The following is a 26,529-nucleotide window of genomic DNA, read 5'->3' on the forward strand; positions in this document are numbered from 1 at the left end:
TGCACCCCTCTGATAAAGGAGGAAGGGAAAATGGTCCAGCGATGAGCAGTGTTCCCCAGGGGGTCCGTCTTGGGACCAGAACTTTTGAACATCTTGATCAGTGACTTAAATGATGGGATTGAGTGCACCTTCAGCAAGTCTGCAGACAGCACCAAGGTGAGTGGTGCAGCTGATACAACAGAAGGAAGGGATGCCATCCAGAGGGACCTGGGCAGGCATGAAAGGTGGGCCCATGTAAACCTAATGAGGACCAACAAGGCTGAGTGTGGGGTGCTGCATTGGGTCAGGGCAATCCCAGGTATTTATACGAACTGGGGGAAGATCTCCTTGAGAGCAGCCCTGCAGGGAAGGACTTGGGGGTCCTGGTGGACAAAGAGCTGGACACGAGCAGCAGTGTGCGCTCGCAGCCCGGAAGGCCAGCAGCACCCTGGGCTGCACCCACAGAGGGCTGGCAGCGGGCAGGGAGGGGATTGTCCCCCTCTGCTCTGCCCTCGTGAGGCCCCATCTGGAGTACTGCATCCAGGCCTGGGGCCCCAGCACAGGAAAGACGTGGGGCTGTTGGAGCGGGGCCAGAGGAGGCCACGAGGAACGCAGAGGGCTGCAGCACCTCTGCTGCAAAGACGGGCTGAGGAGCTGGGGGTGCTCAGACTGGAGGAGAGAAGGCTGTGGGGAGACCTTCCAGAAGTTGAAGGGAGCTTATAAACAGAAGGGGAACCAATTTTTAACATGAGCAAATGGTGATAGGACAAGAGGAAATGGCTTTAAATGAAAAGAGGGGAAATTTAGGTTAGATGCTAGAAAGAAATTCTTTATCAGAAAGTGGTGAGGTATCTAAATAGGTTACTCAAAGAAGTTGTGGGTGTCCCAACTCTGGAGGTGCCCTGGGCAGCCTGAGCTTGGGAGGGCAGCCAGCCCATGGCAGGGACAGATGATCTTTAAGGTTCCTTCCAACCTGAGCCATTCTATGATCCTATAATACTTTGGAGGTAAATTCCAGGCACATCCTTTCTCATTGCACTACAGGCTCCAGGTACTCCAGGCCTGCCTTGCTGCCCAGCCAGCACTGTGCTCTCACCATCCCACCTCCTACCTTCTCCTTCCAGACTGCCCATCAAGAGCAAATTACTCAGTGCTGGGGTAAAAGGAAAACTCCAGCTCTTTCTACCTCTTTTGCTTTCCTGAGCACACAAACATCCCTACATGGGCTGCATATTACTTTTATGCAGCAGCTCATGGCCACCCACACTTCGCTGTCCTGCCTCAAATTCACCCATGAGCATGCACCACTTTCCCTGTCCTGTGCAAAATGCAGCACTGAAAGCAGCCCTGACAGCAGCTGTCAGCTTGTACAGCTTGCAGGGAAGCTGTGAATTATCCAGTGATTGTTGGCAGGTGTCAGACTAGAGAGGCAGTGCTCAGGTCCAATCCAGCTGAACAAGCAGCTAGATGGCTCTGTGGCTCCAACGTCTGCATCATTAAAGCAGATGAGCACTGCACAGGCAAACCTACTGGAAATGACACTTTCATGAGTACAAAGCACCAGCAGCAAACCTCACAGCACTGATGGCCAAGAAGAACCTGCACTGCCCAGCAGAAAGACACAAGACCCAAATGAATTGCCACTTACGTTTCTACTAGCAAGAATCTCCTTCCCTTGTCCAGGTGCTTTAATCCTCTAGCAGAGCTTTAAGTAACGGATCATCTCTCCAAGCCTACTTGGTATGCCCACAGCTCCTCGTGCCCACCAACCATAGGCAGAGCAGGGGTTCTAGCATGTCCATGGCAGCAGTCAGGCAGCAACTCTGCTTCAATTCCACCCCCACTGTCAATCGCTTTAGGATTATCAGGGATCCTGGAATGTTTCCAAGGATGCTCTATTCTGTGTGCATGCTGCCACTGATGTGATTAAACAAAGGTCAAAGGGTGTCCCTGGAGGAGCTGAGAAGCCAGTTAAGCCTCAGCTGGTCCTTGAGCTGACAGCCACCAAGTGGTTGTGGGGACTTCCACACCAGCTGGCAGCTCCCAAGAAACTGCAAGGTGAGAGCTGCCTGTAGTCAGCACTGGAGATCTCTGCAGGTGATACTGAAAAACCACTGGGCAGAACCATATGTGTGACAGCAGAGACAAGATTTGGTCCCAAAGCAACAGCCTTAAAAGAAGCCTACAGAAGGTGCAAATTGCTCTGGTGGAAAACGTCCAATAACAGAAAATCCCACTACTGAGGACTGACTTGAGGGCCCAGGTGTATCTCATTGCATGGAAGAGCCACTGTGACCAGGGTAAGGGGCTCCTGGGAGGCCCGGGCAAGCCTGTACAGCAGGGCAACAGCGAGAGGGACTGGAGATGTCTAAGCACATGCAATTTTGAACCCATACTCGATGGAAGGCCATATTCTACAGAGCACAGCCCTGCATCACTCCATAGGTTGATGCTATGCAAGATATTTGTTCTCTTTACGCTCCTTGGGAGATACCTTCTAGAAATAAGACTCATGCAGTCACACTGCCTCCATGGGATTGAACCACCATGGACAACTTTGCAGTTCATTTGCCACTTCAGCCACGTCTGACAGAATGGTTAAACCTCAGAAGTGCTTAGTTTTCTGAAAACAGGCAGCAGATAGGGAAGTGAGACCAAGCCTGTGCTCCTTGTGCAGGGGATGCTGCAGTATGAGTTCACCCCGTCACAGACATTTAAAAATCCACACCCCAGAGCAATTGCCTTCAGATCCAGCAGTCAGAAATGCTGTCAGGAGTTTGCATCTTCTTAGACAGTAAAACAGCAATGCAGAGTACCCAACTGGAATAAACCTTTAGACAAAGTCCAGAGACAGCACAGCAACTGCCCACATCTGCCAAGACATCTACTGCAGCTCTTCCTGCAACGTGGGTAACACGGAACAACCAGGAGATTGTTGGCAGCTGAGCAGAACACCATGGAACATCATGGAACAGCATGGTGCTGCATAAGGGGAAGTTTATAGCCTGAGAAATCGTGTGCAGGAATTCTTCTCCCAGAGGAAAAAAAACATGGGCAAGCATCACTCTGCAGGGCACTATGACTTACTTTGGTGCTTTTAAAAAGTCTGAGGTTCCTGCTGAGCTCCTCTCCTGCCCCAAGGCATGCACCTCCCACCTGCCCACTGCACACTGGGCCACAAACACCTGTGCTAGTGGCTGCCTCCAAGACCTTTTCCTTGGCCATGTCTGAGAGCTGCTAACATCACTGCCTGTTCACAGTAGGGTAGGCCTAAACCCTTACACAGGGACAGACTGCACCCCCCTGTGAAATATAAGAAACAAGTGGTGCCAGTTGTTGGCATACAGCCCCACTCCTGGCTGGGCTTAGGAGTATTGCTTGCAGAATGAATCTGGAGCTGCCAGTGCAGCACAGGCTGCCCAGGTTAATAAAACGCAACAGCACTTTCATCAGGACACACAGCCCCCAGGTTCTCCTTCCTGACTGCAGTGTGAGGCTGCAGGTCCTGGCAGAAGTGTCTAATCAGCACCTGCCCATATGTGGTGCTGGTAAACACAACAGAGGTAGCTAATGGAGACAGCCTTATGCATCTGAGGGAGGCTCCAGGACCCAGGCCTGCAGCTGTTCCCCTCCCAGGCTGCACGAGCACTGTGGCAGCTCAGAATACTGCTGCTCAGCCAGCAGCCTTGTCAAGGTTACCATGCTACCAAGCCTGACTTCCCACAGCATCTTATCAGGAGGCGAATGCTGTAACATCACTTTGCCCAATCCATGTATGTTCCATTCTGGACAGGAATTGACATTAACACTTTGTTATCCAGCTGGCACAAACTGCACACTGCCTTCTGTACCTGGGCTCACCTTGGCATCACACAGCTCCCAGTTTGCTGCACTTCTTGGGGACCTGGTTTCCCTGTACTTACAGCATTGCAGTGCTGAACTTTGGCTCAGAGCTTAAAGACAGAAGACGGCTACCAGGCCAAGAACTGATTAGGTTGGCTGCAAGAAAAATGACATAAAAGGGCCTGCAGAATCAGAAAAGGTGCATTAGCAAAGCCCTTGCTCTCTCCCAGAGCAGTAGACCCCTGGCTGCACGTGGCCTTGCTGCAATTACAGTGCCAGCTTCCCACCTCTGCAGTACATGAGACAATGAACATTTTGAATCCCTGACCTCTTCCTCCAATGATTTTTTCACTTACTCCACAAGCTGAAATATAGAACCCTTTTCCAAAATAAAGACCACATTTTTTGCTCCATGCGATGCTGCAGGATGTCAGCAGGGGAAAGGATGAAGTGCCCAAACACACCATATCCTCACTCCAAGCAAGACTGCTCCAAGCTAGCAGTGATGCTGTTCCCTGTTGCCAATAGCAAATGGTCACAAACTCACAGACTAGGTGAGACCAGCCTGGTCCAGGCCCTCTGCTCAAGCTGGGCCACCCAGAGCCACTTGCCCAGGACCTTGTTCAGATAGGCTTTGAATACATCCAAGGATGGAAGATGGTCCACAATCTCTCCTGGCAACCTGTGCCAGTGCTCTGACACCCAAACAGCACAGAAGTGCTTTCTGATGTTCAGATGGAACCTTGTTTGTTCCAGACTGTGCCCATTGCATCTTGTTTGTCACTGGGCATCAGTGAAGAGCCCAGCTGCATCTTCTGTGCACCCCCTTGTCCTGATTTTGGCTGGGATAGAGTTAATTTCCTTCACAGAGGCTCACATGACACTGTGTTTTGGATTTTTCATGAAAACAGCATGAGAACACTGACACTGTTCTTGTTGCAGAGCAGTGCTTACTCAGAGCCAAGGACTTCTCTGTGTCTTGTGCTGCCCTGCCTGCAAGGAGCTGGGGGTGTGCAAGGAGCTGGGAGGGGACAGAGCTGACACAGACTGACTGGGGGACAGTCTGTGCCACCTGACATTGTGTTCAGCAATAAAACTGAGAGTGGAGGGGAAGAAGGAGAAAGGGGAGAACATTTGGAAGGATGGTATTTGTCTTTCCAAAAAAAGCATTATATATGATGAGCCCTGCTTTCCTGGGAGTGGTTGAACATCTGCCTGCAGATGGGAAGAAGCAAATGAACTCCTGGTTTTGCCTTTGCTTGCACAACTTTTGCTTTACCTAGTAAACTGTTTTCATCTCAAACCATGGTTTCTCACACGTGTACTGTTGATTCTCTACCCTACACCACCTGGGGAGTCAGTGAGCGATCACAAAGTGCTGAGCTTTCTGCTGGGTTAAACCACACCACCTCCATCAGTACTGTGGATAAGATCCCCCTGAGCCACCTCTTCTCTGGGATGAGCAGTCACTGCAGAAAGGGGCAGGGAAGTGAGGCAGAGCTGACAGGAGCTGTGCAGTCAGGGAGGCTGAACTGTCTTCCTCCAAAGAGAGAACCTAAACTTACATAATTGCTATGTGAAAGGCTTTTTAAATCTGACTATATGCTCAACCACTCTTCCTATTTTCACCCCCGTTCACATTTTCAAATGGTTTGTAAGTCACATTTCCATGCTGCCAGGAAGCTGTTCATTCACATCAGCCGCCTTTTGGCTGACAACAGAGCCGATCCACAGCGCAGCACCGCGGCTTACGGAAGAACCACAGCTTACAGGAAAACCACAGCTTATGGGATGCAGACACAGCGCTTCGTTCAGACAGAACAAGCGTCCCATCCTTCCACTTCCACAGCACAAGAGCTGCGGAATAATCGGCCTGGGGCAGACAGAGGACAGATTGATGTAATTTTAAGTGAAAGGCCAAAATGCAAATACAGGCTTCTAAAACACAGGCTTGCAGTGCTGGGGCCACAAGGTCACAAACAGCCCTGCTCCCTCCAAGGGGTGCTTGAGGAGCTGGCCCAGGGTGGGCAGTCTGAAAGCAACATGGTGCTTCTGTGTTTTGGGGGGAAAAAAAATAAAAAGCTCAGTATTATTAGCTCTCCTAATAATATTAGCTCTCCTACGAGGAAAGGTTAAGGGAACTGGGCTTGTTTAGCTTGGAGAAGAGAAGGCTGCAGGGAGACCTCATTGTGGCCTTCCAGTACTTGAAGGGAATGTATAAACAGGAGGGGGAATGGCTGCTTGTGAGGGTGGATAGTGATAGGACAGGTGGGAATGGTTTTAAACTGAGACGGAGAGGTTTAGGTTGGACATTAGGAGGAAGTTTTTCGCACAGAGGGTGGTGAGGCACTGGAACAGGTTGCCCAAGGAGGCTGTGGATGCCCCATCCCTGCAGGCATTCGAGGCCAGGCTGGATGTGGCTCTGGGCAGCCTGGGCTGCTGGTTGGCGACCTGCACACAGCAGGGGGTTGGAACTGGATGAGCACTGTGGTCCTTTTCAGCCCAGGCCAATCTATGATTCTATGATTATTGACAGGGGAGAGACAAAACCAGATTATTTATTTCTCTTTTCATGTATCAGAAAGCTCTGGCTTTTTGTTCCACCCACAAGCAAGAACTTTCATTTCTGAAGATGCTTTTTGACTGGGACTGAGTTACACAAATGGCATCACTGAAGAAACCTTCCACTCAGCCGAGACAATTTCGTCCCTCAGCATCTCTGGATGTTCCCACAATCTTCATAACGGCCTGTAAGGATAACAATTACTTTCCTCTTCTTTTAGAGCCCTGAACCTCAACGGTCCGCTCCAGCTCTGGCTTCACCCTGCACCGCCCACACCGGCTCCTCACTCGCGCATGGGCGGCGATCGCCGGAAAAGAGACCCCGGGAGCTGCCCCGGTGGACAACATGGCGGCGCCTCGGTAGGCATGGCGTCCGCGCGGTCACGTGAGGAAAGAGGTGTTGTCACGTGCTGCCGCCGGAGTCACGTGCTCAGCCGCCGGTGGTCTCCATGCGGGCGGTCAGGTCCGTGTGCGGAGCAGAGCGGAACGCCGCTATGGAAACGTGCTCACCTCTGCTGCTCCTCTTCCTCCTCGCGCTTCTGCCGCCGGGCCGCGGCGCGCCCGGTGGGTGCTCGAGCCGGGACCCCTCGTTTCCCCCAACCCTGGGCCCCGAGCCACCCCTTCCAAGCGGGGGCCTTCAGTCGGGCCGGGCGGCTCCGAGCTGCTCCGCGCTGGGCCGGGCCGTGGGGCGGCGGCGGATGCTGCCGGTGTCCCGGCGCTGACGGTTCCCTCCTGCAGCCGCTCGGCCGGCGGGACCCGGCCTGGAGGAGCGGCTCTTCCCGCAGGTGCGGGACCACTTCCGCTTCGAGGCCGGCGGCAACGAGACCTTCCCGCAGCGGTTCCTGCTGTCAGGTGGGTGCCGAGCCAGGGCGGGCTGCCCGGGTGGGTGCCGAGCGGCGGGGGGGCGGGGCCGCGCGTTTCCCACTGCAGACCCCGGCCCGCTTCCCTTCCACTCCCGGGGAGGCGCCCCGCCGTTCCGTGCTTCCCGTCACTGATAGCCCTACTGCTGAGCGGCGGGGGCTGAGCGACGGCTTCCTGCCCGAGCAGCGATCTTCTGGGGACAGACGGAGGGAGGAGGCTTTTCCAAACAAAACGCTGTCACTTTCATAATAACGTCGTTAACCGGTGGCAGATGTGCTTGGATCCCGTGTGCCTGGGGGAGATGTGCAATGGGAGAGCAGAGCTGTGAGCAGCACCGGCGCAGGGCTGAGGCAGTGCTGCCCGGCACACCCGCTGTACTCACTGCCTCCCATCTCCTGTCACACAGCATAGGTGCGGTTGGGCACTGGCAAAGGCTGCATGGGGAGCATTGGGATCACCGTCCTTGGGGGCACTCAGGCAGAAGGTGTGAACTGACCCTGAGGGACATGGTTAGTGGGCAGCACTGGTGGTAGGCAGACCGTTGAACTAAGTTAACTTAGAGGTCTTTTCCAACCTCAGTGGTTCCACGATTCTGTTGTATGACACAGGAGTCACAGAGCATATTGCAAGAAATACCAGAATAAGGATAGCACTTCCGTTTCCTGCCTTTCTAAAACTTGGCACTTTGTTAACAAAGAATAACAACTTCACTACCAAAGCATTTCAAACCCATTTCTAAGCCAACACTCACTCTGGCAAATCTGCACTGAGAATGCCAAGAATTAAGTTCAGGAAAATCTTTGCTCCAGTTGTGTTCGTAGGATAACCTGTTGGAGGTTCCCCTTGGGTGATGAAATCCGTGTTTAACTGACAGACTGAGATCTGCTGATCTTGTTGAAGAAAGCTATTTATTAACCCCCTTAGTTCGTATGCAATTCAAGGCTAAGCTAAAAATGTTTCCTGAAATCAGCAGGCACTAACGCAGTGATGTGTTACACAAGCAAGTATTGCCATCGTCAGCCAGCTTATCCTGCTGGTCTCAGTTTGTGTTCAGTTATAGGCATGTCAGAAGTTAAAATAAGCATTACTTACAGCTCTGCTGTGTGTTACATATTCCAGTAAGAGCAATGTAAAGAGGCAGGCAGTTCTCCAACATTCATTTTGTAGGAAAAATGATCTGTGCCAAAATCATGGGCTGAAAAAAGGTACATACATGGAAATGGTGGCAAAATCTTGGCTCATTTGGAGGCAACAATTTCCAAATGTCTTGCAATACTGACACTTTCATGGGTTTTTAGGCAGAAGTGGAAAATCAAAGCCACGTAGTAGTCTGATGGGAGCTCTCACCCCTGGGCAAGGGAGGGGTTTCTATAGCACGGTCTCTCTGACACCTGCTTTCCCAGCACAGCCCTTGGGGATCACCCTGTTCATGGTATTTCCTCGTTAAGCTTCTGTCCAGACACACCAAAATGAGTCCTTTCGTGCTCTGACACATTTCTCATGTCTTCTATCAATTGTCTCATTCAGCAAAGTTCTGGAAGAAAGGATTTGGACCAATCTTCTTCTATACTGGCAATGAAGGTGACATCTGGACTTTTGCTGAGAACTCAGACTTCATATTTGAATTAGCAGAGCAGCAGCAAGCTCTTGTGATTTTTGCTGAGCACGTGAGTATGGCAGTCATTGTGCATGCTGAAGAGTTGTGCTAACATTACCAACTTCAGCTTTCTCCATGTCCAGAAGAATAGTAGCATCTCTTGCCATGAAGCTGGGGCGTACCTGCCATGGGTTTTCTCAGCATGGCAGCAGCTCTGCTTTTTTGTCCATCCTCTCTAGAGTCTAGAGAATACATTCTTGAGGTCTCTGTTTATCTCGTACAAGACAGCTTCAGAGACAAGGCACTTGCTCAGTTACGAATGAATTAGTGGAAGCTGTGTGCTGTTTCCACTTCCTGTCTGTGCACACTTATCCCAGCTGTGAGGACTGGGAGACACCAGCATTTCTGCAGAATCTCTCTTTCCTTTCAGAGGTACTATGGGAAATCTCTTCCATTTGGACTTGAGTCAATGCAGATAAAGAATACTCATCTGCTCACTGTGGAACAAGCCCTCGCTGACTACGCAGTGCTAATTACTGAGCTTAAGCAGCAGTATGGAGCTGCAGGCTGCCCTGTCATTGCTTTTGGAGGCAGGTAAATGTTGTGTATAGCTGTACCCTTCTCTGCATCCTTTCCCAGACACAGTTGTGTTATTCTTATAGGTCTGCTTGCCTTTAAGGCTCGCTGGAGAGCCAGAGCTCTAAGCTGTTCTGTGGAGAGCAGATGTGCTTGTGGCTGAGCTCCTTGGGGGCTTATCCACAGGGCCCAGTCAGCTGTCCCATAAAGAATTAGTCTTGACTTGTGATTGCCTTTGAGAATCTTTGCTTTGGATACTGAAAGTTTCTAGGCATCTTCAATGTCAGCCAGAACCCCAGAAGGTGGGAAATTGTACCTGCAAGATCAGAACGTTCTATATGAAAAATACAGAAAAATAATAATTGGTAAAATATTATTTTGAGAGACCATCTGGCTATTTATTAAAACAAGCCTCTTTAACAGCATGCAGACTTTTTCATTGTTGGCTCCTTTATAATCCTGCTCTGCACTATGCTGCTTGGTTGCTCCTGACTTCCTAGCAGATATCCTTCCCCAGAGTGTTTGCTCTGTTTCAAGTCGGAGCTGCATTGGTGTCGTGCATGACCGTGTTTATATAGAACGATACTTCCCTTTAAAAGGTTTTCAGTGAATATGAGGGGCTTCTCAGGCATTGCAGTGAGTTAAAAAGCATTCAGTCACGGTTATGCTTCAGTAGACCATGGTGGATACAATGTACCATGACCATCAGGACAGACCTGGTGTGAAACACATCAGGAACAGTCCTGGCAGGGTGTGTTCAATGAGTCCTGCAAGCTGTTAGACTGCAGCTCTTGGTGTGTAAATCAGAGCTAAATATGCAGCAGCCCACAGGGAAGAAAATCCCCCTTCAGTTGCTTATAGCTTTGCCAGACTTTAATCAGTGGAATAGAAATTTCTTGTCAGGCTTCAGCTACAACTGTTTCCAAGGGTCGGCTTAGAGAAGAATCTATAGCTTTACACTTAAGTGATGTGGGACTTGAATACCTCTGAACTGCGAGTGAAGAGCTCAGAGTCAGACCAGTTGTTACCTGGGTGTGAGGGTTGTAACACCCTCAGGAGTGGCCTCAGAGTAACTCCTCAGCAGTTTGCATATGAGTAACTTTTGTGCCCTTGGGTTTATCAAGCAGTCCTCGATACATCTGCAGATCTGTGGCCTTGTGGCTGAAGCTCTCGAGGTGACTCTGAGATTTCATGTGACCTTTGTTAATGTCTCTCATTCTCTGCTGTGCTGCTGCTACGTGGGCTGTCCAGGATGACTGCCACCCACCCCTCAGCACTGCAGAGTTGCCTATTCTGTAGTGATCAGGGATGCCCTCTGCTTGTTAGCCCTTGCTTAGACAATCTTTATCCTGTGTGGGAAATGTGTCTTCTTCCTCCATTAAGCAATGACTCTTGACTTGAGCCCCAGCTGGTTCTGTGCTGAAGCTGTCAGGTCTCGGAATGCAGTGGTGCTGGATATTGGGGCAGCATTTAGCTTTGTCTGCAGAAGCAAATTGGGCTCCTGTATTCCTGCAAGAATTGACTTGGGGATCCAGGGGACAGATGGTAAGAAAGAACACAATGTGCTTCTCATCAGCCATAACTGGTTCTTTTATTGTTCTCCACATGAGGATGGATTTCCCTAAGCTTCTCATTGTTCTGGGTAAGGTGAGCTTGTGACTACAGGTCTGAACATCCGTCTTTATAACATTAACTGTCTGTTAAAAGAAATAACACTTTTCTCTCTCCTGTGCCAGCTATGGAGGAATGCTGAGTGCTTACATGAGGATGAAATACCCAAATGTTGTGGATGGGGCATTAGCTGCCAGTGCTCCTGTGCTGTCTGTGGCTGGGCTTGGAGATCCCACTCAGTTCTTCAGAGATGTAACAGCAGTAAGTGGTAGCTCTTTTCAGAAACATTATCCTTCTTTCTGTAAGAAGTCAGGGTTTTTTCTTTTCAGTGCCTTTAACCAGCCATGTACCTTCACAGTGTGACTGCTGGGCAGACCTGCAAGGAAGAACAGTGGCTGCAGCTGTGATGGCTGATGGTTGCTGTGTTTGAGGCAGCTCAGGGCCCAAAGGCATTGCTCTTATGAGCAGCACAAATTGGTTCCAGCACCTTTAGTGTCAATAACAGTTCCCTTTCCCATTTCTCGTAACTTAACCAAATTACAAGCCTGAAAGTTTCCCTTTGTGCCTCGCTGAAACCTTCAGGTAATATATTTTTCAAACCCTCTTCCAAAAATATATTTTGCATTAGTATGGATTATTTACAGCAGGTCCTTAGTTCCAGAATTACATTTTCAATTAAGAGTTTGAAAATCTTCATTTCACTAGAAAAATCTGCAAAGTGTCCTGGATTCACTTAAAACCAAAACTTAAATGTCTTTCCACATTCTGAGGAGATCAGAATATTTGGGAAGGTGGTATTGCTGATAATTGACTTGCATTTAGTCTACGTGGATAGAAATTTACTAGCTGGTGTGATTAAAAGCTTGTGAGAGTGCCTCTTTCTGGCGTGAGTTTCTAGATGTGGGTGACACGTGGCTTTGTGTGAACTACCTGTTATGAAGCGTGGTCCTTGTGACCTTGTTGCATACATGAAACCTTATTTTAATGCAGGCATTTACAGTACAAACAGCACTACTGGTAAGTGTAAAGAAAGAAGTTTTGTTGAAATAAACAAACTCAAGCACTTGAAACTTTTAAGTATTTAAAGAACAAAATACATCTTGCCTTAAAATTGCACATTTTAAAACAAAATATATAGTACTGCTCCATTATGTAATGGGCTCAGCAGTGGTAATTTTTCTCTGGAGGAAGGTAATTGCTTCTAAGAAGCCCTGTTTAGCTGACAGCTCTTGCTTCAGTTGTGAATGTGCTGTGAGTCATTACACTCCTGAAATTGGGGGTTTGACCTTTTTGTGTGGCAGAAAAGAATGTTTCTCATTCACTTCAAAACATATTCTCTGCAGTGGTAATTCAGCCCCTGGGCTGGGATCCTAAACAAGATCTTTATGCTGTTCTCAAAGTAATTCCTTCCACCTTCCACATGTTTAAATCACAGCAATCTGTACATCTGAAGGCTGAGTTCTGCTCTTCTTGGTGAAAGAAGTGAACAAGTGCTCCAGAGATGTTAGTGCTAATCGAGACATAGAGCTTTCATGAATCACTGCAGGAGCTGTCTTCTGCTCTCTGCTTCTGAGTCAGAGTGCCTTGTCTCAAAAGAACTTTCTCTGTGACTTTTATTGAGTATCTCTAGCACATTTCATGATTCTACAGCTCGCTGGGGAGGGGGAGTGAGCAAAGGGCATATATGTTATTTTTTATGGCATTTACACGAGGCCAGGTTCTATGTGCCCACTGCCCTCCCTACAGCCAGAGCAAAGGCTGCTGTGTGAAGGACACGTGCAGCAGCATGCTGCAAAGGGGATGCCCATGTAAATTCCAAAGTGATTTCTGCAAGACTTTCAGACAGAGAGGAATCAAAGAGAGATGCCACAACTGTTTTTATTTGAGGTGGTGTCATTTTGAGAACAGTTTCTGGGTTACCTCCATTGCTCTGGAGGCTGAGACCACTGTGAAGGAGCCCTGCTAGTTCCTGTTGTTACTACAAAGCACGTGTTGCCAGCAGATGGCAAACCACCTTACAAACTGGTAGAAGAGAGAGAGTTTGGGTTGCTGGAGCCCTCAGTGACAGGAATGGCTTGTGGCAGCAGCCACAGCCCTTCAGGCATACCTTGAAGTGCTGTGTCAGGAGGTTTAGTAATGGTTTTCCCAAGAAAAAATGACATAGCTTTCTTGGCCATCTGGCTGGTTATGGTTCTCAGCCCCATGTGGCTCCTGCTTGTAGACATAGGGCAGTGTGAGGACAGTTGTGTTTCAAAACAGCAGCTCTGGGGCCGAGCAGCCCAGCGGCTGTTCCATGTCCTGGCTGAGGCACGTGTGATCTGATGGCTTCACGTTCAGTCCGACACTCCTCTGTGCACACAGGATTCTGTCTGACAGCAGATATCTGGTGCAGCAGCTGCTGCTCGCTCTGAGCTGTGCAGGTGTAGCTTATGCTGGGGTGTGCTGACTGCCCAGAGCTGGAGGCAGGAGCACTGGTGTCACTGCATCTGGAGGTGCAGGTGACATTCTATCCTCTCCAGCTGGTAAGCTCCAACTCCCAGTACTGCTGGCATATCCTCTGTGCAGCTGTAACACCACAACTTTCTTGTCCCTTCAGGATTTTCAGAAGTCCATCCCAGGCTGTGTCACTGCTGTCCGCAGAGCCTTCCAGCAGATCAGAGATCTGTTCCTGAGGGGAGGTAAGGACAAACCGCCGCACAGCAGGCAGGGCTGGGAAATGAAGTTGGTTCCATTTCACTTCTGTTATGTCTTAAACTGGTTTGGCTGAATTGGTGCAGATGCCCACCTGACCTTTCTGCTCATATAATTGATATTTTTATTTGATGAATGGTTTTGGTTAGCGTTATGATCAGTAAGTAACACCAAAATGAAAGCATCTCTATGGACTCTTGTTAATGAAACCAGCTTTTCTGCAGTAAAAAATAAAAGCTAAAAAAATGCTCAACATCTGCATTTTGATGCCAGTAAAGCCTCATCTTTCATCCAGTGCTTGTCCTCAACAACCATGCTGTTGTGAATTGTTCTGGTGAGTGGGACCACAGTATGGTCCATGTCATTGGACATATCTGGAAGGTAATGTATGCCTTGTAGCAGCCATCAGTCTCTCTCATTTCCAGCACTGGACAGTTAGGTGATGTCAAGAACAGATACTGAAATTTCATCCCTTTAGACCAGACCAGTATCATGGTTCAGTGCAGCTTTTCCTGGGAGCCCTGCATGGCCTTGAAGCCCCCGTGATGAGTTCATGGTCTGTTTGCTGGGCAGCCTCAAGCTGCCCTTGGTCCCAAACCACTTGTAGATTTGCATGACAGAATGTACACTACTCTTCAGTGGCTGAGGTACTTGAGATCTGTCTGGCACTGTGCTTTCTGTAGCATGATGGTTGTATTTAAGGTTTTGTCACTTAAGTGAGTATCCAGACATAGGTCCGGTCAGGCTCCAGTGGGACAGCTCATTGAGTAGAATGAGGACAGACAGGAGCTGACAGTGTGGAACGTGGGAGATGGAAGGAGCACCTTCTCCCAGTAGAAATGCAAAACTGTCCAAGTACATCTGGAATTAATTTCTTATAAGGTAGATTTCCTGACTCCAGCTGAACTTTCTGTATCATATCAGGGTTTGAAGGCACATCTCAGGAGCCCTTGATGGCTCTGCAAGGATTGTTGTTGCCTGGCAATTCTTCCTGCTCCCAAGGGGCTTCTTTTTCCTGCTGAGATATCTGTGCTGTACTCTGTTCTACTGCTTGAGCCTGACTGATGAGCTGCCCTGCCTGGCTCCACAGCGAGCAATGGTGGGAGCCAGCAGAGCCAAAGGGAGCAAGAAGGAGCTTGCCAAGCAGGGTGCTGGGCAGGAAGGCCTTGTAGTGAGCAGCGTTGACTGCATCCATCTGGAACATTCTGGCTAGGAGCGTGCTGCTGCCACTGTGTTTCCCAGGGAGGTCACTATGGCTCAGTGAGGCAAGATGAGAGCTGTGGATCAGCACAGTGTCATGAAGCCACAGAGGAAGACTGTGCCTGAACATCTGTGTTTGTAAACTTAGGTGTAACATATCCTCCCCACTGGAAACCTCACCTATGTGTTCCAATATCACATTACTCCAAGTGAAACAAAATGCTGAAGCCTGATCACAATTTACTCTTTTGAAGTTTGTGCATTTCAATTGCCTTCCTTCTGCAGCTTATGATGAAATCAGCAGCAAAATGGCCACATGCAACAAGATTTTTAGCAAGGAGGATGTTTACCAGCTTTTTGGGTTTGCTAGAAATGCCTTCACCATGACTGCCATGATGGACTACCCTTACAAGACTGATTTTATGGGGCACCTCCCTGCTAATCCAGTGAAGGTGAGTACCAGGATGCAGGTGAGAATTGCTGTGTGTGGAGGGTGGGTTGTGCACCTCAGTGACCTGAGCTGGGGGCTGCACGCTGCAGGATAGCAGCAGGTGTGTAGCACCAGGCGGTGGTGATGTGAGGAAGCAGTGGTGAATGTCAGAGCCCTTCCACTCTGACAGTAAATCTGCATATTTTAATTGTCTCTGAAATAGCGACTGCTGTTTGCAGTGCAGTGCTGTAAGGCTTGTTGGGAGGGCTTGCTGAGCCATACCTCCTGTGCTCTGTGTTTGCTTTGAACACACTGGCTTTGGGTTTTGAATGCAGAAAACCTGCAGCTTTTCAAAAAGCGCTGTTTTGTTATAGCCCATCTTGACACATTTCTATAGGCACATTTTTTTGGTGGAGGCCTGAAAATAAGGCTCCCTTTTCTAGAATCACCAGGGAAGATGGTGTACATCAGAGTACAGTGTAGAGAAATGCCTGCCTCTGTGAGGGCCAAGTGTGGGGAAAGGTGCCTGAGAGGCTTACAAACACCAGTTTCTTTTGAAAAAGGACCCTGATCACCAGTCACGGTCACAACCCTTGGCTTCTGCTTTGCTGTCAGCCTGGTGCTGCTGATGGGGCTTGATGTGCTTCTGGCCTTGTGCCAAAGAGATCAGCTGGGATGTAGGTTCAAATCTTACCTGGAGCAAAATGCATGCATGGGATCACACAGGCTGTGTTGTGCAGGGGCACAGAAGATGCTGTCCCTGGCCATGCAGTTCCTTTCTAAGGTCTGTTTAAAAATGGTAGAATGGAAGTAACTGTTCTAAATTTGCTTGAGAAGGGACTTAAAATACTCTGATTGGAGGAGGAAGGATCTGTTGGTTATCACTATCCTCCACACTGCTGCTTTCTCCCTATGTCTATGTATTTTTTTTACTGGAGGGAAAGAGAAAATAAAAAAATAAATGTTGCTTTTGGCCACTGGAAAGCTGCTGAACCATCAGCTGTGCAAGCAATGCTTTTAACTTCCAGCTTAGCCCCTCTGCATGGTAGACTGTCTGCAATTTGCTTTTACCGTGTCTCATGCAGGTTGGCTGTGAACAAATCCTTGCCCACACAGATCCAATTCAAGGCCTGGCAGCTCTTGTTGGTGAGTTAATCTTATCAGATGAATTTTTTATTTAAAATGTTGTTCTCCAGAAGCACCTGAATGTAGAGTTGTCTCGTTGTGTGGATTGTGTATTGTGGGAGCTGGTACAGCTCCAGTTTTTCCCTGTGATGTTTTGTACTGTATGAGTTTTAGCCATGGCAGCCCCTTACACTGCTGACTGTCCACGAGATGACTTCCCAGGTACTCCATTCTGATGGGTTTACCCATGCTCTGGCTGAAGCAGTTACAGATTGAGTCACAGTCACTGAAGGAGGTTCTCTGCTCTGCTGGTTGAGGACAAGGCTGTTGTCACAGGGCCCTGCAGTCCTAACTGAGTGGCAAGACAGTTTTAATTACCTACATGAGTATTTAATTTGTCAGTCAGCAGTGTTTGTAAGGAAAATATTAGAAGCTGATTCCAAAGTTCTTTCAGGAGTATCAATTCTAAATCACAGCTAAAATTGTTTGGCTGGGGAGCTAGACAGGTAGCTAAGATACTAAGGTCTTGGCAAATGCTGTCACATCTGATTGAGCTTTCCATGTCCTACTTCTCCATGGAAGCAGTGCTAGGCCCCTGTATCTTAGCGGCTAACAAGCTGAGACTTGGTTTCTCCCTTCTGCTGGTGGGGCAGCACTCTGTGCCTCTCACCAGCTGTGTTCGCTTGGGGCAGCTTAATCATGCAGGAGGTGTGATCAACCAGAGCTCGAGGCAGGGAGCTGGCTTTCTTCCATACCTGCCCTTTGGTGTCGTACAGGAAAACACTGTCTTCTTTTTGCATGTGCTGCAGCAATCCACCCCCCGTGAGGTAAAGCACTGACCCGTGGGCTGTGATGCTGAACTGGCAGCGGCTGAATGGGGACAGTGTGAGCGTTGTCCACTGATCGCTTACAGGACAGTAACACTCTGTCTCACTGACGTGAATCCATTGCTCCACCTGCAAAGAACCAGACCAAAGAGATCCATCTGATTGTGCTTCAAGTGGTGTCGGTGTCGTGTCAGGCTCGTTTGGTTTGTGGTGAGGGAACCCAGTGTCTCAACATGTACTGAATGTGGTGGAGCTCAAGGTGCTGCATTTTACAATCCAAATTTTGCAATCAGAGCATCAAAATAAATGGAATAAAATACCAAAGTTCCATTGAAGAATGCTCTAACAAAGCTTTATTCTTCTTGGAGAATGAATAGAATGAGCCACGGGGACCTACTGGGAGTGATTTAACTGAAGTCCTGCCTGCACTGCATAGACTTAACACGTTACTGAGGACCTCATCTTTAGACAGCAACAGTGCACTGAGCTGTGGGAGGCAACTGAGCTTGTGTGGTTGGAAGGATCTGATGTCAGATGTGATGAACTGCTTGACTTCATAGATCTCTGTCAATTCTCAGTGAAGAAGTGCTTTAAGATACCTTTGTTCCTTTGAAAGAAACAGCATTAATGTTGGGCTGAGCCACAAGCCCTCATGTTTTCCAACAGGCATTGCTGAATGGCCTGTCAGAATTCACTTATCCTGACTGCAGGGAAGGAGTGTCTCCCTGATGGAGTGTGGGTCACCTCCCCAGCAGGCTGCACTGCTTTCACAGATGGGAAGTCAGTCTGAAGAGGCTTCACTGGCATCCCAGGACTTAAACCCATCTCTCCTAAAATCTACACTGGTGTCTTCACTGCAGTCCATTTCTTCTCCTATTTGCCAACCCAGCACAAACAGAGGAGGTCAAGTAGTGTTTCTGGGACAGGTGCACAGCCAGTTACGTGGCATTCTCCTGCAGCAGCAGGCTGCATCTGCACCCTGCGTTTTGCTTTGTGCTCTTGCACGTGGGGTGTGACAGCAGGGCAGCTCTTAATGTGCACAGCTGTAATGGCAAGTATGTTTTCTTAATGAAGTGTGACTGATGTGCTGCTGTGCCAGTCCACCGTAGTTACTGTCCATCCTTCTGGTGTAATGCACCAGGGCCCAGCCATACAGAGACTCCATTTTGGATCAGTTGTGGTATTACAAGAGCAAATGAACTTACTCCTTTCAGCGTCCTTCCTCCGATGCAAAAGATCCCATCTTTGGTCGCAGCCATCCCATGATCACAGCGGGGGAAGGTCATGGCACGGTTGTGCATCCAGCGCCGGAGGCGAGGGAGGAAGCTGAAGGTGTCTGGTAAGGTTCTGCCTGCTGAGAAACCCCCTGGGGGAAAAGAACAGGGCTGGAACGTCTGTCTGTCAGTCTCAGGCATCCACCAAACCCTCTGCAATACCAGCAGGGCTGATGTCATGTGATATTAAAAAAAAAAAAAAAGCCCTGAGCTTCCTAGATATTTTAAAGGAAGGAACCTGTTCCAGTTCTGTCTGAGGACAGTTTTCCACAAAAGACTTTTCTGTTGGGGTATTTAGGGCATAACCAGGAACCTTAGGGACTCTGCTACAGGATGCTTTTTTATTTTTAAAGGAAACTATTTGAAATTCTCTGAGCTTTGGACCTTTGTCAGAAGGTCAGAGTCACTCTGCCATTGCTATTGTCATCTTTGTCTCTGTTAGGTTCTCCCTTTGTATTTTGGGGCTGTGTTACAAAAATCTCCTTGCAGAACAAAGGTGCTGCTGCTGGAAGGGTAAATACCTTTAATTTTCTACCTATTGAATTCCAACCTGCAGAGAGTCCTTGCAAACAGCAGAGATGATGCTCCAGTTTGGGCACACGCCCATCTCCCCGAGCTCTGCGCATTCTCTGCATGAGTTGTGGTTGAACCCCAATGGGCAGCTGAGCCCCACACAGATGCATGCTCACTCCCTACCAGTGGGAGGGGGGAGAAAAGTGGGAAATCCCCCCCGATAAAGATAAAACTCGTGGATTGAGGTGAAGACAGCTTGCTGTGTAAAGCAGAGGCTGTGCATGCAGACACAGCAAAATGAAGAATTTGTTTCCCATCAGCAGGCAGATATTCCTGGAAAGCAGGGGATGTAATGTTTTTCTGGAAGGAAATGACATCACTCCCCGTGACTCCCCTTCCTCCTTCTTTCCCCCCAGTCCTATTGCTGAGCACAGTGCTGTACGGTTTGGGATGTCCCTTTGGCCAGCCTGGATCTGCTGTGCTGGTCCTGTTCCCTCCCTGTGCAGCCCAGCTCCTCATCGGCAGGGGGATACATCCTTGGCTCTGGGTGAGCACTGCTCAGCAGCTCAGTGGGTTAGTGCCACATCTCCCATGTGGATTAACAGCTGAGTTTAATCCCATCTGCAGCACTACAGCTGCCTGCCCCTGGTCTGCCTTCCTGCCAGCGAGGCTTTGGAATTTTGGCAGGACTGTAAGGTCAGAGCTGAGCAGGAGTGTGAATTGCAAGCAGGAGGTGTTGTATTTAATGCTGTGGGAAGAAAACAGCTCAGGCATTCAGGCTGGCAGTGGGTTTGTGTTTAATGGAGCTGGAAAAGGATGTGAGCTGTGGGTGTTACTGGGGTGGGTGCAGGCTTGGACTCTGGCAATAAGCTGGTTTGGGATAGATTTCTCACCTGAAATGTAGAGGATTCCCTCATGGGTTGCGCCCGCGTGGTCAGCGATAGGTATGGGGAGGGGAGCTGCAAATTCCCACTTGTTGGCAGCTGGCTGGTACGACTCCACAGTGTGGGTGAGGGCCCCCAGCAGCGTCCCACCCCCCACCACAAAGATGTGGTCAGACAGCACGTCTGCGTAGAAGCGCGTCCGCTGCTGCAGCATGCCAGCGAGCTGGAGCCAGGAAGCATTGCATGGGTCGAATCGGAACACCTGGAATCACAGCATGTAGGAGGCCATGAGCTGAAGGCAGGCGCCCGGCTTCAGGAGCTAATGCAAGTTTTCTCAAGGTTGGAGGAGATCTGGACAGTAGAGCCTCTGTTGGAGCTGACACCCTGCAGCCCCGTGTGCCCTAAGCGAGCTCACGTGAGGCTCTGTTCCTGGGAACAGGCTGTGCTTCCTACCTGCAGTGAGCAGGAGCTGGAATACATCGGTTTGATGGAAAAATGTTAAGCTATGAATGGCAGCTGGCACACATCTATTGAAAGCTGTTTTTTACACCTCTGTTTCTGTTTGAATGTGCAGCGAGGAGGGCGGCTGAGCTTTTACATCTTACCCAACCTTAAACAACCCCCTGAGCTCCATCTTGTTGTTTTGATTAGCAAGCCCAGCTCATGGAAGGAGAGTCTTGTCTGCAGAACCAGGTGCTGTTGAAGCTAGGCATGGGCTGTGGCCCCGAATGTGTGCCACTGCTGCTGAGCCACCTCCTGACTTTGCCTCAGGGAAGGAAATGCCACTTGCAGCTGCTGAGTGCAGGAGGCTTCAGTTTCTGCCCCCAATGGCAGTGCCTGCCACAGCAGCGATGGATTGGGGGTAACATTTGGGTGGTTACTTGATGGACTGCTGAGGTGGCTGAGCTCATGATGGCTCTGTTTGGATTAGTGGGACAGCTTACAGTGGAAGCAGATGAGATGGGGCAGGAATTGATTGCTTACCAGAGTTTGGAACCTGTGTTCCCAAGGGCTGCTAATACTGCACAGGGCTCTAGAAGACAGTGACAGCAGTGTGCCCTGCGGCCCAAAGGGCCAACTGTGCCCTGGGGTGCACCTGGCTGAGCGCTGCCACTGGGAGAGGGGAAGGGCTGCCCTGCTGTGCACTGTGGAGACAGCGACAGGGCCAAGGGAACAGCATGGAGCTGTCAGGGGAGGCTCAGATGGGGCTGGGGAATTGCTGTGCCCATAGGGCTGGGCATGGCACAACTCCCAGGGTAGCAGGCACAGCCCCCAGCTGCAGGAGCTCAGGGAGCGCTGGGACACCACTCTGAGCCATAGGGCTGAGGATTGGGTGGTGCTGTGTGGGGCCGGGTGATCCCTGAGAGTCTGTTCCAATTCAGGATATTCTGTGGTTGTAGGATTTTAACATGGAAAGGTGGGAGACCTACAGTGACCTAGTGAGCAGCAGAATGATCCCCTTCCTCCCCTGCCCCTTTCCAAGGCTAAAGGTTTCTTGGCTTACCTCATTTGATGGCTGCTTTCCTGTGGGATCGAATGTGCTCTGCCCCCCCAAGACAAAGAGGAAGTCATCGATGACAACTATGCAGTGGTTGTACAGGGGCACACAGAGGTCCCCGACTTTGCGCCAGGTGCCGCAGCTCTGCTCTGCAGCCCACATCTCCCTGCAGATGCTGTTGGTGGTGGTTCTGCCACCAGCGATGAGCAGCGCAGGGAAAGCGGAGCGGAGGATGGTGTGCGGGGTCTGCTGGGATGGCCGGGTGCAGAGCTGGGGGTGGTGGATCAGGGCGTCCTGGAGGAGCCGGCAGCAGCCCCAGTCCAGCCTTGTCAAAGGGATTTCCTGGACACAGCGCTGCAGATCACTGTAAGGAATGAGAGGGAATCTGATGCGCTTTAAAATGTCCCCCATGTATTGCAGCCGCATGCGGTCATGCTGCAGCCAGCTCACAGCAGCTCTGAGCAGCTCCGGCTCACTGCTCCCCTCCATGGTGGTCCTGTCTAAGATTTCACAGAGGGTTCCTCTGTCAAGATCATTCAGGCTCTGAGGGTTGGCCAGGAGCTGTTTGTAATGCTGCCCTACACAGCACATGGCCTTCTCTCTCAGCTCTGTGGGGCCAAGTTTTTTGGCAATGCGTAGAATGTCCATGCAGTTCTCACCACTCAAGCAGCTTTCCAGAAATTGGAAACACAGGTTGATCACCTCTCCAACCAGCAGGGCTTCTGCAGCCTTGAATGTCTCCTCAACATTTTGTAAGGAGAGATCTAATTTGTTGGAGTAAATGAAGCTGAGGACGTTGCTCAGCCCCGTGGCACTGACAGCGTTCAGACGGACGCTTCCATCTGCGCTCCCCATCCTTGTTGCGTTCCCAACAAATAGAATCTTGCAGTAATTGCTTGCTGATGCTAAAATGATCTTGTGTGCTGGAAAGCAAACCCCTTCTGCCTCCAGTGTTACATCACACAGTGCTTTCTGGGTGCGAAGCCTGCTGATGCCTTCCAGAAGTTTTTCCAGGTAGGTGTCAGACCTGAAGCTCCCCATGCTGCTCTGCAAGCCAACAGCATTGCTCTAAAAGCATGTATGCCAGGAGCAGCCCCAGGTCTGCAGGTTCATGCTCTGGGACAGCCGAGGCGGTGCTGCCAGCGCGCAGACGTCCCCGGAGTGCTGGGTACTCTGTTGCGGGTCCTTTGGCTCTGGCAGCAGTAGGCAGCCACTGGTGTAACTGCATTCCTGCCTTGCTGTCGGTTAACGGCCCCTCTGCACAAAAGCAGCCTGTTCCTCCAGCCATCCCCAGCAGTGCTTTGCTGGGCAGGTGCTCTTTCATCAGGGCAAGCCTGCACATGCAGGCCTTCCCTTTCTGAACAACAGTCAAACAAAGTCCTGTCTAGGATTCACTCCCCCACATCGGCCCTTGTGTTCAATTTGATGCGTTTGCCCAACGGCAGTTTTCAGGGAGGGGTGGGATGGGATGGTCACAGTGGTTACACCCAGCTCAGTTGGGTGTCAGGATGATTCCCACACGTGGTGCTGGAGAGTTGGGTTGGAGGTGCAGGGGCTGACGAATGGGTCACAGCTTCTGGGGTGAGCAGAGCTCATTGCAGAGTGGGCTGTAAGACACAGGCAGCAGTGAGGTGTAAAGCCGTGACCGTAACCTACAGCTGGTGCTTTGCTCTGCACCTGCCACAGCCACGGCCACCCCCTGGCTGGTCCTGGCCTGCGCGGCGCCTGTGGGTGCAGCAGCAGCAGGAGCACCATGCTGATGGGTCTGTTTGTGCTCTTCCCACTTGGCAGGGGTGTTCTACAACTCCTCCGGCTCACTGCAGTGCTATGATGTGTACCAGCTGTACCGGCCCTGCGCTGACCCCACAGGCTGTGGCACTGGTGCGGATGCTGAGGCCTGGGACTACCAGGTGAGGCACTGGGGATGCCAGCAGGGATGCTGCGCCACCGACCCCTCTCCATGCCAGCTCATGCTCTGTTTCAGGTGTGTACCGAGATCAACTTAACTTTCAACAGCAACAACGTGACAGACATGTTCCCTGAGATGCCCTTCACAGAGGCCATGAGAGAACAGTACTGTTGGAGCCGATGGCGAGTGAGGCCCCGAGCGCGGTGGCTGCAGATCAACTTCTGGGGAGGAGGTGCGTCTGCTGCAGAGGTGCCGCCTGCTCAGCCCTCTGTGCTGCGGTGCAGTTCCCTCCCTGTGCTCCGCCTGGCTGAGCTCTGCGGGGACAGACACAGCTTGAGGTGGAAATAGTTCTCGTCTGTGTTTGCTGTGGTTGCTGGGTAGGGATGAGGCTCTCATGTGTCATCTTTGAATTTCAGACCTGAAAAGTGCAAGCAATATCATCTTTTCAAATGGAGACTTGGACCCGTGGGCTGGAGGTGGGGTAAGCGCACGCACTGCTGCCACAGAGCACAGAGAGCTGCCTTTTGGGGCGGGTGCTGCTCACGGCTCTTTCAGAGCAGCCCTGCTGGTCAGTGTTAGGCCTTGTGAATTTCTGCATGTGGCTGTTTCATGCTGCAGTCCCTGGGGACATTAGTGACAGGCACTTCGAGCAGTGAGATGCCCCAGCCAGGAATGTTGCTGTGGCAACGGTAGCTTCAGGATTGGTAGGCTCAGTGGGAACCCCAGAACCTGGCTGGTCTGCCCCAACCCTGGAGGTGCTCAGGGCTGGGTCTGATGGGGCCCTGGGCAACCTGCTTGATGGGAGGTGCCCCGACTATGGCAGGGCTTGGAACTGAATGGGCTTTAAGGTCTCTTTCAACCCAAACCACTCTGTGATCCTATAATTCCAAGAACCTGTTGTAATTCTGTTTTGAGACAGCCTCAGTCAATTCAGCGCTCTGTGATTTCTCCCATCTCCGCATACATTGTGAGATCAGGCAGTTGCTGTAACCAGCAGCCAAAGCAAGAAGCACTTCAGTTTAGATTCAACAAAACTTCTGAGCTCTGGTTAAAAAGGACCCAAAGCAGGATGCAGTTAGCTGCAAGGGAGCAAGGCATCCCTTGCTGCAGGCTGCCTTAGCAGTGCCAGCAACAAAAGGAGCAGGTTGATTAGGGCGGGTTGCCACGAGGAGCCTGCAGTTTCAGCCTGCCTGTGCTGGGTTAGGTTGACAGTTCCCATCTTATGGGTTTGGCCCACACATCCTGCAATTAGGTTACCAGCTGCACAGTGGATCTCTTTATACACTTTTCCCCAGTCCTTCCCAGCTCTACATCCAGTTTTCAGAACTGAGGTCTGGTTTTGCCTAGTCACTTGGTGAGAGTTTCTCTCTGCTGCTCTCATTCCAGATAAACAGCAGCCTGAGTCCTTCACTGACTGCTGTGACCATTCAGGGAGGTGCTCATCACCTGGATCTGCGGTGAGTATGTACTGGAAGCACTGACAGCTTCCAAGCACTGATCTTTCCTTTGACAAATTCCTGCTGCCCTGGGCCAAGGACCTAGGAGATAATATTATTTAAGCAGAACTGGATACCATGATGCTACAGTGTCATTCAAGAAGAATACTTTTTTAAACCTAATACAAAAGGTTTTAGAGTTTGAAAGAATAACAGAATGCCCTGGGCTGAAAAGGCCCACAATGCTCATCTAGTTCCAACCCCCTGCTGTGTGCAGGTCACCAACCAGCAGACCAGGCTGCCCAGAGCCACATCCAGCCTGGCCTCGAATGCCTGCAGGGATGGGGCATCCACAGCCTCCTTGGGCAACCCGTTCCAGTGCCTCACCACCCTCTGTGCAAAAAATTTCCTCCTAATATCCAACCTAAACCTCCCCTGTCTCAGTTTAAAACCATTCCTCCTTGTCCTATCACTATCCACCCTCATAAACAGCCATTCCCCCTCCTGTTTATACATTCCCTTCGAGTACTGGAAGGCCACAATGAGGACTCCCTACAGCCTTCTCTTCTCCAGGCTAAACAAGCCCAGTTCCCTCAACCTTCCCTCATAGGAGAGTTGCTCCAGCCCTCTGATCATCTTAGTGCCCTCCTCTGGACCCACTCCAAGAGCTCCACGTCCTTCCTGTATTGGGGGCCCCAGGCCTGGATGCAGTGCTGCAGATGGGGCCTCACAAGAGCTGAGTACAGGGGAACAATCACCTCCCTCTCCCTGCTGGCCACCCCTTTTTTAATGCAGCCCAGAACACAGTTGGCCTTCCGAGCTGCAAGCGCACACTGCTGGCTCATGTCCAGCTTCTCATCCACCAGGACCCCCAAGTCCTTCTCCATAGGGCTGCTCTCAAGGAGGTCTTCCCCCAGTTTGTATAAATACCTGGGATTGCCCTGACCCAATTGCAGCACCCTGCACTTGGCCTTACTGAACCTCAATGGGTTCACATGGGCCCACTTCTCCAGCCTGTCCAGTTCCCTCTGGATGGCTTCCCTTCCCTCCAGTTTACTGACTGCACCACTCAGTTTGGTGTCATCTGCAAACTTGCTGAGGGTGCACTCAATTTTTCTGATGTTTCTTTGTTGTCCCCAGGGGCCGCAACCCAGCTGACCCTCCATCTGTCATAGAGGCACGCAAGTTAGAAGCGAGCATCATCAGCAGCTGGGTGAAATCTGCAAGGATGGAAAGAGCATGGGAGCAGCGCTCCCGAGCACCAGCTGGTAGCTGGCAGTGAGTGCAGCCATGGGAGCCATGCTCAGGTGCTGCTGGGCTGCCCGAGGCAGCAGAGTTCTGCTTCTGGAGAAGGTGTTGCCTCCTCTGGTAATGGAAATTCAAGCAGCAGCAGCAAAAAATCAAAAAGCCAAGTTACTGACTGAAGTCAAAATCATGTTGCATGGGTTTCATGCTTACCTGCTCATAATGGGAAGATAGTTGAAATGGTGAAACAATAAAAATTTTCCTGAAGGCTCAGGAGTCATTGCTGTCCTGAAGAATGTGTTGGGTAGGATGAAGGTAAATTATTAATCATCCCCTTTTTATTTTCTCTGTCTAGAGGAAAAGTGGAGGTATGGTCATTATATACATGGCTTCACAGGTGACCAACTGCACAAATCACAGAATTACAGAATTGTAGGGGTTGGGAGGGACCACTGATGATCCCTGTTT

General features: G+C 50.4%; 2 protein-coding genes across 2 annotated transcripts; one reads left to right on the forward strand and one right to left on the reverse strand.

Annotated features, from left to right (window-relative positions):
• The first annotated feature begins 6,784 nt into the window (after positions 1-6,784).
• DPP7 (dipeptidyl peptidase 7) lies at positions 6,785-26,332 on the forward strand. The gene is made up of 13 exons (XM_031601439.2): positions 6,785-6,948; positions 7,123-7,236; positions 8,773-8,912; positions 9,273-9,436; positions 11,155-11,290; positions 13,626-13,707; positions 15,206-15,372; positions 16,436-16,496; positions 23,263-23,381; positions 23,456-23,612; positions 23,797-23,861; positions 24,767-24,837; positions 25,957-26,332. The coding sequence occupies exons 1-13, from the start codon at positions 6,834-6,836 to the stop codon at positions 26,096-26,098; spliced, it is 1,533 nt and encodes a 510-aa protein (XP_031457299.1). The 5' UTR covers positions 6,785-6,833; the 3' UTR covers positions 26,099-26,332.
• On the reverse strand, positions 17,078-22,512 carry LOC116234100 (kelch-like protein 9). Its single transcript, XM_090121527.1, has 4 exons — positions 21,478-22,512; positions 19,983-20,235; positions 18,508-18,668; positions 17,078-17,431 (listed from the first exon to the last, which is right to left on the reverse strand). Exons 1-4 carry the CDS (start codon positions 22,510-22,512, stop codon positions 17,078-17,080), a joined length of 1,803 nt encoding a protein of 600 aa, XP_089977653.1.
• Positions 26,333-26,529: the final 197 nt, after the last annotated feature.

The sequence above is a fragment of the Phasianus colchicus genome, chromosome 19, assembly GCF_987193195.1.
Source record: "Phasianus colchicus chromosome 19, bPhaCol1.hap1.1, whole genome shotgun sequence".
NCBI classification, from domain to species: domain Eukaryota; kingdom Metazoa; phylum Chordata; class Aves; order Galliformes; family Phasianidae; genus Phasianus; species Phasianus colchicus.

Excerpts from the sequence above, each read along its gene's own strand:
- DPP7 (XM_031601439.2), top strand. The coding sequence starts at position 6,834 with ATGCGGGCGGTCAGGTCCGTGTGCGGAGCAGAGCGGAACGCCGCTATG. Across the intron at positions 8,913-9,272 it reads TTGTGATTTTTGCTGAGCAC|AGGTACTATGGGAAATCTCT; the intron begins GTGAGTATGGCA and ends CTTTCCTTTCAG. Across the intron at positions 9,437-11,154 it reads GTCATTGCTTTTGGAGGCAG|CTATGGAGGAATGCTGAGTG; the intron begins GTAAATGTTGTG and ends CTCCTGTGCCAG.
- LOC116234100 (XM_090121527.1), bottom strand. The coding sequence starts at position 22,512 with ATGGGGAGCTTCAGGTCTGACACCTACCTGGAAAAACTTCTGGAAGGC. Across the intron at positions 20,236-21,477 it reads GAAAGCAGCCATCAAATGAG|GTGTTCCGATTCGACCCATG; the intron begins GTAAGCCAAGAA and ends CTGTGATTCCAG. Across the intron at positions 17,432-18,507 it reads GAGGAAGGACGCTGAAAGGA|GTGGAGCAATGGATTCACGT; the intron begins GTAAGTTCATTT and ends GGTTCTTTGCAG.